This window comes from Lathyrus oleraceus, chromosome 5 (genome assembly GCF_024323335.1).
Source record: "Lathyrus oleraceus cultivar Zhongwan6 chromosome 5, CAAS_Psat_ZW6_1.0, whole genome shotgun sequence".
Classification (NCBI taxonomy): Eukaryota; Viridiplantae; Streptophyta; class Magnoliopsida; order Fabales; family Fabaceae; genus Lathyrus; species Lathyrus oleraceus.
Window position 1 is genome coordinate 43,083,428 of NC_066583.1, and position 15,099 is coordinate 43,098,526.

A 15,099-nucleotide genomic window follows, 5' to 3' on the forward strand; every position below is an offset into this window, starting at 1 on the left:
ATGAATGAGATGATCAATTTTGAAGTTTCCCTTGAGAAATTTGATCAATTGGTGAGATATCTTGTTGGAGAAGTTACTCAAGATACCCAGTCAAACTAGGGTTTCCAAGGAAAATCACTTTCAAACTCTTGAAGAACACTTGATCAATATATCATGTAGGAATCAATGGAACTCATATATGATGCTCATAAACATTCTTGGATAAATTCATGGTTGTGCTCTTTGTCATGAGAGTCTCATACCCTAGATATGAACTTGATAAATCAATGGGATCATGTCTTACCTACAAAAGAGTTAGGCAAATGCAAAGACATATTTTTGGTTTTTTGGTTAGTAAAATGATAATATATAAGTATGATACAATCACATAATGCTTGGTGATCTCTCCCAAAATAAACCCAATGAAAGAGGGGTAAGGAGCATGCCAAGGTATGATCCCAATGCTAATGCTTATGATGAAATTGCATGAGGGATCTTAGGGTCAAAATTGGGGTCTTACAATATCCTTCTAGACTAATGCTGATACCTGAGAACCACTTGCTTTTCGTAACGAAGTTGGAATGTGTTCACTTATATTATAAAATAAGTTTATTCAAAATCCTTCCAATCAATAGTAACAGATCATATGATTGGTCATGAAACAATGCCCATAACCCCTAGTTCCTTGGAAACTATTCACTCATAGTGAGGGTAAACATAATCGCCAAGGTATTCATCATCAAACTCATATCACTCAAACAATACAGATGAACAATATAAACAGAATGAATGGAAAACTTGAATTATGAAATAACCTTATTCCATAAATTGCTCCCTTGGAGACTTGAGTTACAAAGAAAAATAGAAACTTGGAAAATAGGAGAAAGATATAAAAGGTGGGAACCGTAAACTCATAACATGCTATGAGATTTATAGGGAAATAATAAAAGTGAAACATATCCTTGGTTCAATGAAAAATATTAAAATTTGATTCATATCCAATCATGTCTAAGAGCCACAATTAAGAGGACATCTTTCTATTTATGGAAGCAAAATAAAAATTGGAAGTTTCTCTCGCCTCCCTGCTACGGGTGGGCGTAGAAGGTCACTGCCTCTAGTACAAAAAAATGTCAAAATGGGGCCTTGGGACATCATGCTGCGACGGCCTGTAGAAGCTGCTACGGCCCGTAGCAGTTGCTAGGCCTGTAGCAGCTGCTACGGATGGCCGTAACGGCCTCATAACATTTGCTTCGGAGAAATTGCCAAAATTCCATTTTCGCTTTGTTTTGCTTGCCTTTGATCCCTTTTGGCTTGGATTCTCATTAGACACTGAAATTCAAAATAAAACACAAACCAAATCATAAAACATTACAAATGAAAGGAAATCGAACAAAATGCGGTAAAATACCAAAGGAAAACTACTAGAAAGAACGATGCAAAGACCACTTATCAGTTGCATCTTCAACGACTCTTTTCCTCATTATTTAAGGAGCTAAAAGATTTGAAGATTGATACAACACGAGAATACCAAAACACAAGAACTCAATAAAAACTGATACATGTTGAACATGCTAAGACAAAAATATTAACAATCAAAGAGAAACTACTATGTCAAAGTTTTAGCAGAAGAAAAACTTAGTATCGCTACCGGGATTTCACGATAACTAAACTGGGACTAAAGATATGCCAAAGAGAGGAAAAATCAGAAGAGTCGCCACCGAATTTTATTTAGTTTACCTCTATCGGAGAGGAGAGGGGAAATAGTCGATAGAACCCTCGGAAAGGAGACGCGCACGGGAAGCGCTAAAAGAGAATAAGGAATCGGTCTTGCAACCGAGATTTGGGTTCGGAAGTCGGTTACACAAGGGGAAGGTATTAACACCCTTCATGTCCATGGTACTCCATGGGAACCATTTGGGTTATTTTACATGCCTGGAGATTTATCTATCATTGTTTTATTTTCAAAAGAATATGTGTGAAAGAGGGAGTGTTTTATTATTATAGTGCTCGCCAAGGATTGGGGCCCTTGTGCCTACCTATCACTCATTCGGGGATGAGGAATTAGAGCTCCATAGTTTGGTGTAGAAAATATTTGTGTGTTGATTGATTTTACCTTTGAGAAAAGGGTTTTCAGGAAGATTCCCTAAGGCACAAAAATGAGTTTTGATGAGTTGTATTATTTTTACCTTGAATAAGGGTTTTATGAAATGAATGTTTGTGATTATATTGCACTAAAGTCTATGGACGGAGGCGATTATTCTAAACAACAAGCCAAGCGTCTTGTGTCCAAAATAATCAGAATAAGGGTAGGAATGCTCCATTCTTACTCATTTTCCACCACTTAAGGCTCGTGGCGCACAATAACAATCGTAATTATTAAGTGTTTTGAATTTGATTATGAAAATGCCATTTGACGTTGAATCAAGGGTTTGATTATTTAATTATGAAATTTGGCTTATGCAACATGAATGTAAAGTAACCAACAAGAAATTAAAGGGTATCATCGTAAGGTAGCCCAAGAGAAAGCCTTTTGTGTGCAAGAGTGACCTAAGCTAAACAAAGGATACTGGTCTTACAAACATGTTCCCCTAAGATGGTGCCATGATGCCATTCTTATAACATGCATGTAAGTTACAAATAAAACCCAACATTTACAAAGTATCACAAATATAAGAAAAGGCCTCTAAGCAAGGGTCCTAAAATGAAATCCTTTAAGTCCAAGTTGATTAACAGTGGAATGAATATTTTTGGTCTTATCATTTTATCATGTTTTTGTTGTTTTTAATGTATGATGATAATAAAATAAATAACAAGTAAATAAACATGCATGATGAGTTTGTACAATGATGATGATAATGAGTACTTGAATGTAAATTACAAGGTAATGACATAAAAGTAAATCACAAGATAAAGAATGACAATATCACAATAATAATGGTTGGTGAATGTAAATGACATTTGAATAATTAACAAGTTAGTAGTACCAAAAACACAATAACAAAGGTTAATGATAAAGAAAGTTAGTGAAGTATAATTAGTGATTAGTAATATGTACAAAATGAATATCTTGAGAACTATTTTTCAAAGGTAAAAAATACTCAAAATATGACACATTAAGGGATAGCTTATCATTGATGCAAAGTATTGAAGATGATTAAAAAATCAACTAACAATAGATTTGTAACAAAGAAAGTTATGCAACCCTAAGTCCATTTATCAATATTTTAAAGAATTATGATTTGTTCTCTTTCTTTTGTTTTTACTCCTCTTTTATTTAGCAAGATAGTAAGAGAGTAAATAAATTAGCATAATGCAAATGATATGGTTGGATAACAATGAACATAAACATAAATGACTTGAAATAAAGTGAACAATAAAATAAATTGCAACAAAATAAAGTGAAATAATGTAAACATTAGAAGTTAGTAGTTAATGGTTAGTAACAATGAAATAAATTGCAAGGAATTAAAGTGCAATAATATAAATGTTAGGACTTAGTAGTTAGTAGAATAACAATAAGCAAATGGATTAGCAAGTTAATGTAGAGAATATGGTTTCATCTATGCATCAAATGACTCAAATATGGTTGGAATAGAGGCAATCTATCAATGCCTCAAAGTATCATGAATGATTTATTGATCAACCATTAATAGGTTTGAGACATTGAAGATTTAATCAACTCTAAAAAACCATGGTCATGATCTAATAGAACTCATCAACCAAATAAATATAATAACAAGTCAACAATAAATATTAAATAATAGCAAGAAACAAGGTTTGATTGAAAATGATGGATAAAAATTAGTAAGAGAAAAAAATCCCCAAAAGGGTGTAAACCCAACAAAACTCACTTGTCTCAAAGTTGACTCAAATCTCTCTCAAAACACATCCTAAGAGTAAAAACTCATTTCCAAACACAAAACAAAACCAAAAATGTCAAGGAGTTTGAGTCCAAAATATTACCAAGATTGTGGTGTCAAAACTAGGTTGTTGTTGTGTTTGGGTTTGATAATGAAGCAAAAAGCTTGGAAGAGGGTGACTATGGTTGTTATGGTAGAAAAATGGAAGGGAAGGAAGTTGTATGTTTATGTGGTGGTGGTGAATGATTATGTGAGTGAAGGTTACAAGTTTGCTACTGTTGTTGTGTGGAGATGGTGGATTTTTTATATGGTGGTTGGGTGGTTCAAAAAAGAAAAGAGGGTTTGGGTGAGTTAGGGTTTAGGTTGAAAAGAGGGAGCTTGAATGTGATTTGGGCAGAGGTTTTGTGGCTTTCAAGATTGAAAAATGAGGGGGGATAGGTCTCTAGTTACAGAGGAAGCAAAGGGGTTGAAGTGGGTGAAAGAAAATCACTTTGTGGTGATAAATAGAGTTACTACTGCTGTCTGTACATGTGTAATCGATTACCATGATTGGGGTAATCGATTACACCATCCAAAATGGCCTGGAAATCAATTTTTTGTCTGTGTAATCGATTACCATGATTAGGGTAATTGATTACACAGTCCAAAATTTGATTTTTTTTCCTTATTTTGTTGGTTTTTTTCTCCAAAACTTTAACCGGATAACCCCAATTTTTCCCGGGTGTAAACACCATGCCTTGAGTCCGTGTAATATGTATTTGGTTATGAAAGTTCAATGAAATTGTAATGATGAAATAATGAATACATGCATGTGTAGTAGGGTCATGAATCAGATGAAAGTTGTATCGGGGTAGGGTGAATTTTGGGGTATGACATTTAGGAATTCTTATCCTTGAATATATTAGAAATCCTTAAGTTCTAAAAGATTCATATTGGTTTGTATTATTTATATACCTCTGATTGTATATGATGTTCATTCACCCAACATCCATTTATATGCTAGGTAGATTTTTAGAAGTCTCTTACTAAGTATTTGAGCAAGGAAGTCTCATACTTATGTGTGTGATCTAGGAAGTATTGAGTTTGTGTGCTTGAGCAAGGAAGTCTCATACTTGTGTGTGTGAGCAAGGAAGTCTTGAGCTTGTGTGCTTGAGCAATTAAGTCCCATACTTGTGTGTGTAAGCAAGGAAGTCTTAAGCTTGTGTGCTTGAGCAAGGAAGTCTCAGACTTGTGTGTTTGAGCAAGGAAGTCTTATACTTGTGTGTGTAAGAAAAGAAGTCTCTTTCTTCTATGCTTGAGTAAATTGTAAGCAAAAAAGTCTCTTTCTTGTATGCTTGAGTAAATTGTAATCTTGTGTGATTATAGTGAAAATCTCTTGTAAGTACAAGGGGACTGAACTATCTCAGTTTTTGAGGGGAACCATGATACTCTGTGTGTTATTCTTTCTTTATTGCATTTTATATTCGCTACATATCTCTAACTAACTCAGATTCCATAACCTTGTGTTTAGAATCTGACTTGAGAGTTTTAAAAAGAAAGAAAACGTTAACACAATCCAACCTCCATTTTTTTGTTTTTCTCACCTTCAATATTATATTTGGTTTCACTAAAAAATATCTTTTCCAAGAATTTTCAAGTTTGATGCAGGGTGAATTTGAAATGTCTCTCATGTGAGACCTAACATATTTCATAGGATTTCTAATTAAGCAAGTCGAAGAAGGAACCTTCAAAATCCAAACGAAGTATTACATGGAGCTTCTCGTGAAGTTCAATATGTAAAATTTATGGAGTGTATTAACATCCATGGCTTCAAATGTGCTAATTAAAAAAGACAAGAATGAAGTGGAAATCGACATTACTAAATATAGAGGTATTATAGGATCTTTACTCTATTTAACGACGAGTATGCCAAATATTATATTTTGTGTTTGTATGTGTGCTAGATATCAGGCGTTACTTAGTGAATCTCACTTTATGATCGTAAAAAGAATTTTGAGGTATCTTAATATAACCTCGAAACACAGTCTTTGGTTTCCCAAGGGTAACACATGTATCTCAGTAGGTTTTTATGATTATGATTTTGGAGGGTAAAGGTCGGATAGGAAAAGCACTACTGGTACTTGCCACTTGTTTTGAAACTGATTAGTTTCTTGGCACAATAAGAAGCAGCATAACGTTTCTCTTTCTACTGTCAAGGCTAAATATGTAGCTAGTGGTAATTTTTGTGCATAAGTCTTATCTTTAAACTAACAATATCTAGGTTATGATTTAAAACTTTGTTGTATTCTGAACAAGTGCGATAACACTATCCTGATAAGCCTCACTAAGAATCTAATACTTCACTCACGAACTAAACATATAGAAATCTGGAACCATTTTTTTAGAGATCATATTGAAAAAGGAGACATTGTTTTTTAATACGTTGATATGAAAAATTAGCTTGCTGACATTTTTACGTAATCATTACCATTGGGACCTTTCACAAAATTTGTAGGAAATTGGGAGTCTTGGATTCCTCGTGCTTTAATTAGATTGGGATCTCTATTTAATGTCTTTTTCTATTTGTATTATGTTATTCACTAACACTAGATTGTAGCAAATCATAGTTTCACCATCCTGATTGGTATGTTTCTATATCTCTCGTATTAGATTATGTCATTATGTGTATGTTTATTTTGCATATATTCATTGATTTGCTTATTACATTAATTATTTCATCCATTCATCTCTAGCATGCTTATGACTGTTTATCCCTTGCATTTAAATTCCTTTTAAGTGTGTGTTGTTAATTATGTGCATTTGAGCATTGATACACTTGTTCATCCATTATTTAATCTTCCATTCATAGTAGTTTTGATCACATAATCTTTTGTTGAAATGTTGCATGTCTATTTTCATTTGTGTTGCATGTAGCGTGACTATCTTCGTGTTCTGAATTTGATCTCTAATGTTGTATATTCTTCTTATCTATTTAGCTCATGTGTTTATCTAGAATTTATCATTTATTGTTGGTTATTTGGTGTTTAGACTAATTATCACCTGTCTCCTTTTTATATTCTCAAAGGGGAGAAGTTGTAAAGTGAGTCTAGATTTTGTAATGCATTTTATGCTGTTGCGTGAGTGCAATGTTTCAAGGGGAGCACAAACATTTGTTTGTTTTGGCTAAAAGTCGACTCAATTCCATATGAAAGCTTGCCAAGCATAAAAAATAGGGAGAGTGAAGTTGCATGTATCTAATACATTAAAGGGGAGAACCCCAATATGGTTTTGTTGTTTTTCTCTTAAGCTCGCATTTTGTTATTTTTTTTAGTCTCCTTCTCTATTTCACATCTTTGCATTAAGTTTTGAGTCCAACCATTTTAGCATACATAATTTAATCAGTTGAATTTACGTATGATCATTGTGTTTTAAGTCAATTGGTTGAGTTAATGGAACAATAATCCTACTTGATGTTGGTTTAAGTGATGTGGCAAGTGGAATCTTAAACTATTTTGAAAAACTTGAAAAATTGAGATTTCTTGTGTGTGACTCAAATTACTCACAAGCTACGACTCAAATCAAATCAAATAGAGAAAAACATGAAGAATTTTGCATCTGTGACTTGAATCACAATTTTAACTTGATTCGAATCGTGCAACACTCTGACTTGAATCAAAAGTTGTACATGATTTGAATCACACAAATCTTGTTGGCCACTGCCTAGTTTGATTCGAATCACACTTTACACATGAATTGAGTCACACAATTTTTCACATTTTCTTGTTTGGATATGTCTAAATTGATTCGAATCAGGGTTTCTACATGATTCGAATCATGAGCTTTTATGACTCAAATCACAAATATCTTGACTCGAACCACAGGAAATGGGTAATTTGTTTTACGTTGATCTTGTTTCACTCTACTTGTTCACTTGACTCAAATCAACAAATGTTCTTGACTCAAATCAAACAACCATTTTCACCTATTTTTATGCTTAATCTCCAGGACATATAAACTATTTTGTCATTATTTCATAATAACCAAGAACATAATAACAACAACTTCCATATTTTGAAAAACTCAAAATCTCTCGCTATCGAAATTTCTTTCATATTTAACCTCTCGTTTGGATTCAAATCTTGATTATGAAGATTTGTAATTGTTAAGGGAGACGCCTTTTGAAACTAACATTTCTTGAAGAATTTGTAAATATTTTCAAGAGGCTTGCAAGATTGGGATTATTGTGAGTGGTGGTGACAAAATCCATTAAAAAAGAAGGAGGTTTTTCTCTCCAAGATGACCTTGGTTGAGTTGTGTGAAAGCCTATAGACAAGTTAAGAGTTCTTCTCAATCTTTGGACAATTCACTGCTTAAGAAATCAGTGGGATCATGGGTGATTTCCACACACGAAGACCTGGTGCAAATTGGTGAATCTAGAAGATTCAAGAAGCAGGAATCGAGTGAAGATTTCACAGAGTGTTCAACATAAAGGTTGTATACAAGTCAAGATGCATATAAGAGATTTATTTTCTCAACATTATTTTGGATACTATAATCATATGAACTCAAGTAATTTTTGTCAAATCATAGTGGAAGAATAACTTTCAATGGGAAACCATTGAAGAATAGAGTAGACGTCTGCAAGGAGGATAAAGTCGAACCACTATACATCCTGGTGTACTCTCTCTCTCTCTCTCTCTCTCTCTCTCTCTATCTCTCTTACATTTTAATTTTTGTAGGCCATTGCATGTTTAGGTAATTGTTTCTCAGTGTAGTTTATTGTTGATTCTTGTTGGTAGAGATTTATTACATAAGTTTAGGTTTTGTAAGAATCAGAACCTATTTATTTTTTAGTACTGATTAAATTCTGCAAATTGTGATGTTAGAATCCTATAGAAATTGAACTTTATCAAGAACACATCTCGTGTAGTTTACGAATTGTCAATTAAGTGTAGCTTGTAACTCTTTGGATATAGTATCTAATTGATATGAGATAGTTGTTAATTGTGTAATTTTATCCATGATTAATTACCAATTCTATCATAAAGTCTCTATTTTTTGCTATAAGACTTCCGCATCAAAAACTCAGATTTTTCATTTTGAAAATCGATCAAATTTTTTGTTAAAAAAAGGGGTATACTCACCCCCTCTAGATTGTTTCTCTACTCCATATTCTCACCCAACACTTGAGGTATTATGTATTGTTATATTAGTAAGGGGACGCCTGGGGACGCCCAAGGAGAGGTGAGGATAACTTATTGCCTAATGGGAGGTATTGCCTCGTCCCTAAGATCTTTTTCAGTCCAGTAATGGGAAACGTGGGAAAAGACGTTTTCGGGGCAAAGAAAAGTCAAGGTCATTAAGTCACCCATGACCTCCTTGGAAATAGGGATTCAAAGATCCACCATTGACTGAGTGGAGTGACCTTTCCCAAGAGAACCCTAGACCCAAAATGTCTCTATAAATACACCTGCTCAGAGGAGGAAATGGGAATTCATTACACCTAAAGCATAGCTTAGCCAAATCACAACGCATATGATCACACTCCTCAGAAGCTTTAACCTAAGCTTAACATCCATCAATAGGGTCTCTCACCTAACGTGAGTAGGACCCCTAAACCACCGTAAAACACCATATTACAAGGCTTCTCGCCATCTTGGGAAAATCCTAACCACCTTGAAATTGTTATAAACATACTAAGACCTCTGAGTTCCCCTTCCCTTACAGGAGAAACACACACTCTCCTGTATTTCTTGACGAGTATAGTTGCGAAGACAATTTTTTATTCTTTAAGGATTTTATCAACGTTTTCCCTTTTCAAATAAACTTTGGTGGCGACTTCATTGATTTTGAGCACGCCTCAAATATATTTTGCCATACAATAATAGATATTAATGAAAAACTCCACAAATCTCCACCTTGCTTTCAAATTAATGTTGATGTCAAATTAACCATCAACCATCTTAGTGTTTTCTTTGAATTTGAATCGCTACTCGACAAAATTGATCAAGTCTAAGCAATGCTTGAACTTTGACTTAGATAATGACTTGATGAACATATTTGTTTGATTGTCTTCCAAAATAATTTTCTCCATCACAATCTTCTTTGACTCTATCTCGTCTATAATAGCATTCAAACAAATTTCAATGTGTTTTGGCTTATTATAAAACACTTCAATCAAATGGTCAAATTGATTGCCCTTTGACAATCACTATGTATATTTTAAAAAGATTGAATGATTCATAACTCTCCAATAATACCTCTTAATTATATGACTTCTTTGACCCCTTCCACTAGGCCTATATATTCTACTTGAGTTGCTGATAAAATAACTATCCGTTGTTGATTTGCTTCCCAATTTATAATTGTTCCAAACAATGTAAACACAATGATACAAAGATTATCTATTGTCCACATTTCCTTATGGTTTTAGCATTCTAAATCGCTCCATCTCTTTCTTAAAGCAACCATCCATTCACATTTAAAACATAACAAATAAGATCAACATACACATATGTTACATATGTTTGAGGTGATACAATCTCCCTCTTTACCCTATCACCAGAAAATCAATAGTTTGAAACCGCTGAAGTTGCACTAAGAACCTCCACTTCTAATAGAGATTTTCTCCACCTTATTTAGAGTATTTAAGTTATAGGCATTTTTCCTTCATTCTTGTACAGGTCTTATTGATTCAAGTTTTGTTGAATTTGAATTTAACAAACCATTTCTGTTTGAGTGATGTTACTTCAAAATATGACAATAAAACATATTATTTTTCTTATGAAAAAGTTATCTGTATTCTTAAAGATGATATTTCAATGTGCTTGAAACAACTAAACAAAGAAGGATAGAATTAACTATACATAGTTTGGATGTTGTCAACATGTAAAATCAAAATCCTGGTATGATATCTCAAGTGGATTATAGGAATAGATAATACTTTTGTCTTTTATAATTTTGTTACAGAATCACTTTATCTTTTCTAACATCTCCGCAACTGAATTTGCATCCATGACGTCGAGGTTTATCAGGATTCTCAGGATCCGAATCACTCGGTTCCACCATAAGTCCTCTCAAGCATCGTCTTCTAACAATTGGCTGGTAAGTTAACTTCTCTACCCGGCTAACCTGAGGCTGAGGCTGGGGCTGAGGCTGTGGCTGAGGCTGTGGCTGAGGCTGTTGGGGAAGAATGACACGAACACCAGGGTCTCGTCCGGATACTGAACCTTGAATCATGAATGAATTGTTCATACTTTGTATGTTACTGTTAACATATGCTTTTCCGGCTTCGTCTTTATCTTCTTCCTTGTTGGTTCTGTGTATGTTTTGGATTGAACCATTTTTCCTTGTTGATTGGGATTGCGAACCTGCAACATGCATTGTTGCGCCTCTGTTGTCACCTGCTAGAGTTACAACACTAACTGTTTTGTCATCTGTCGGAAGCAGTGTTACTGGATTCACAGTAGCGACTCTATTAACAAGATTTGTTACATCATCATTCGTACTCATGGCGGAGTTCGATACGTTTGAGGTGACCGGTATTGCAGGTACTTCGAGGTTATTTTCACTAGGCTTCGATGTTGAGACCGCAAACATCACTTTTCTCTCTAGAGTTGTTTGAGGTTCAGATATTGGAGTAGGAAGAGGCTGTGTTGGAGCATAGACTAATTCTGAAGAAGACTTTGCTCTTTGTTTTCGATGAAAAGAAGATCCCTTGGATGAAGAACCTGATATCCACGGGATTCTAAAACGAAATTGCTTCTTTTTTATTCCTGACATGGATAATGTTTGGTTGAATAATTTATCTTCTGTCACATGAAAAAAAGGGTTGGATGATTTGTTTGATTATATACTCGGAACTAAGAATATATACCTTGGATGCATAAGAGTATTCTTAAACCTAACGGAAAGAAATTTCTGTTGCTTGTCACAAAAGAAATTCCTAGCATATTCAATGGAAATCATAATCCATAAAGTTGGCAATTCTACGTGCAAGAAACCTTAAAGTAAAGTTCTTTTCTTTGTATTCTCCCTCAAGAAAAGAATTCATCAGTTATTTAAACTTTGATTGAACAGAACTAGAATAAGTGAATAATAGAACAATGCAAGGGATTTACCGGATACTGCGACCTTATCGCAACCCTCCAAGGGCTGCGATATTTCAACAATTCCACGGGAATGGAATATTTAACGCGAACAAAATATCTTCAGGCTTTGGATTTATCACGTCCTCTCCATCCATGCAGCAGAAAGGGTTGGAGAATGTGACAGTTTCAGAGGTGCTAATGACAAAGGGGGAAGAAAAAGTTGGTTCATGGCTTTGGTGTAGAGTTGATGATGCTGTTATTAATGCAATGAGAAATGTAAGATATCTCTAAACATTATCTTTTCAGTCTCACTGAATAATCAATGAATCTGATAAAAAAAACATTTGCTTATTTCTAAACAAATATATAATGATATAATAGATGGCTGAAAATGATATTGGATCATTGGTGGTACTGAAGCCAGAGGGCCAGGACATAGCAGGCATTGTCACAGAAAGAGGTAGGTGTTTCGTGTTACCTGCACACATATATCGGTGTTCAGTGTCCTATGTGTCAGATATTCATGTCGAAGTCTATGCTTCATAAGTCATCTTTTATTTTAACAAGTTTAATTTCGCGTCGAACACTTACATGCATGATTCTGCAGACTGCTTGAAGAAAATAGTTGCACAAGGAAGATCACCTTTATACACACGAGTCGCTCAAATAATGACTAACGAGGTTATTTTATATGCTCTCTCTCATTTTCATTATGATTAATCCAATCTACCATTTCCAGTTTTAACTGATATGGTTACATGTAACAGAATGACTTGGTAACTGTGACATCTGACACAAACATTCTAAGAGCAATGAGACTAATGTTAGGTAACTGTTACATGCACAAAATGTTTATGGAACCAAATATTGAAAAACTATGTGTGACACTTTACTTTTGTGTTGTAGAAAATCGCATTCGGCATGTTCCAGTTATAGATGGGAAAATAGTTGGTATGATTTCAATTGTAGATGTTGTGCGAGCAGTGACAGAGCAACAAGATGGAGAATTGAAGCGACTAGGTGATTATATTAGAGGAGAATACTACTAGGTCTTCAAAAGGATTCATCCATATGTACTAATTTGAAAGTAAAATTCATTTCACATATTAACACTAATTTATATCCATTTCACAAATAGTGGATGTGAAATGCTTCTTCCACCTTCTACATATATGAGAGACCATCCATATTTATACCTATCATTTTAGGAGTACAAAATACCTATGTTATAGATTTTCTTATACCATTATCGTCTCAACCTATCATGGATATATTCAATTCTATTTGGAATTATGTTGCCAAAGTGTCTAACTCGATCGATCTAAATTTGAACTATTTTCTCCTTCACCAATTCTTATATGGTAGCTTCCATATATTTTAGAAACTTTGAAAATTTTGCATTCAACTTTAATATAACACTTACATTTTTTTTTCTTATGTGATACCGACGACAAAGTAAAGTAGTATAAGTTTGAAAACAATTGTGACAATATTCATCAATGTGGTATCAAGATGAGCGACAATTACCTAGTGACACTATTATGTATCCTTCACTAAATTGTGACACAACTTTAGAGATCACTTAACATTATCCTTTTTTTCCCGATCTATAGAAGTAAGTGCAATTGAATATGTCATCGTTGTAGAAATAACATCAAAAATTTATATAAAAGTAGTTTGTATTTATGGATCTTGTATGTGAAATCCATGAGGAATAGAGTAAGAAAAACATTAAACAATTTGATGGATTTTGGATGCTCTTAAAATATATCTCAAACGGTTTTTGAAACACTAAATTTTTGATAACGAAATACATATTTGTGTTCATCCAATAATTTCAATTTAGGTTGCATTTCAGTTCTCATGCCCATGTTCTTCTTTTACACTATAAATTTTCTTATTATTAATTAACTATCAAGCTTCTTTCTTTTCAAATTCATGAGAATGTTTTTGGAAAGAAGCATATTCATTATCATTTGAACAATAAAATCTATCTCAAATATTAAAAATATCGACAACAAGATGATATTCTAATTTTTTTTATCCAATTCATGATTGTGTACTTAGCATAAAAAAAAAACTCCAAACATTTGAAAATATGTAGTACCCACGTAACAAAACTAGATATCTACATTACCTTGTTTAAGTGGCAGTGTATTTCAACTTTATATTTATTTATGTTTTGGGCCGACCATATCCCTTATGAACCGGCCACTTTGAGATAGTCTGTTTTGGGTTACAACCTCTAGGTCGATTATACGATTGTGTCTCTAGAATCTTCTCGTTATCGTACGGCTATCATATACCCTGTTACAGGAGATCTACGTCTCAGACACATCCAACGGTCCTCCGCATTCCACGCCTGAAAAATAGCGAAGCTATTTTTTGTCTCCCCTATATATATGGAACAATGAAGCTGTTATTTCTCTCCCTATGTAGCATATACGAACAAGTACTCAATATGAATGAAATTACACAAAGTATGAAACATGTGTGCCTTTATGTTATATAATGCAACGATTAAATCAGAGTACAACGACACAATTGAGGCCCAAGATAAAGAATTTCAAAGGTGTTGTCGGAGAATCTTTGGACGTCTGACTACAAGAATCAATATCCCATGGCGCCGAGCATGCTTAAGGAATTTCAAGGGTGTTGTCGGAGACGCTTTGCACGCCTGACTACAATAATCAATACCCCATAACATCGAGCACGCTTAAAGATTTTAGGGGAACTATCAGAGACGCTTTGTACGTATGACTACAATAATTAATTCCTTCAGTGGTGTTATCAGAGACGCTTTGCATGTCTGACTATCGCAATCAATCCCCCTAGTCAGAGATTAAACGCGTTTCTGCATAGATGACGCACCTTTCATATCTAGACAATCCAAGGGACGTGAGTGGTGGAGTCTTGATACGTCCACATCGATTAGAGCTTTACCTCGGGGGAGGGGATGGGGATCATCTTCACTTGGTTGTTGAATGATCATGTGATGCGGAGCTCAAATCAAAGCATAGTCGCATCTAGCCGATCTTACACTACTACAAATAAGATATTTTATGATAAAACTTTCACCTCAAACATTCAAAAACAGTGGAAATATGTCCTGAGAGCGTCATGTTTTATTTTACTAAAAGCCTTTTCTCTCAATTTTGTTTAAAGATACCTCGCTTCGAATCTCAGGTACT

At 34.2% G+C, this 15,099-nt stretch overlaps 2 protein-coding genes across 2 annotated transcripts; one reads left to right on the plus strand and one right to left on the minus strand.

The window, feature by feature from the left end:
• Positions 1 to 10,642: 10,642 nt before the first annotated feature.
• On the minus strand, positions 10,643 to 11,664 carry LOC127084940 (uncharacterized). Its single transcript, XM_051025472.1, has one exon. It carries the CDS (start codon positions 11,598 to 11,600, stop codon positions 10,782 to 10,784), a length of 819 nt encoding a protein of 272 aa, XP_050881429.1. The 5' UTR covers positions 11,601 to 11,664; the 3' UTR covers positions 10,643 to 10,781.
• Positions 11,665 to 11,829: 165 nt separating this feature from the next.
• Positions 11,830 to 13,255, plus strand: LOC127084941 (CBS domain-containing protein CBSX3, mitochondrial). Its single transcript, XM_051025473.1, has 5 exons — positions 11,830 to 12,184; positions 12,290 to 12,368; positions 12,516 to 12,589; positions 12,676 to 12,736; positions 12,815 to 13,255. Exons 1-5 carry the CDS (start codon positions 11,924 to 11,926, stop codon positions 12,955 to 12,957), a joined length of 618 nt encoding a protein of 205 aa, XP_050881430.1. The 5' UTR covers positions 11,830 to 11,923; the 3' UTR covers positions 12,958 to 13,255.
• Positions 13,256 to 15,099: the final 1,844 nt, after the last annotated feature.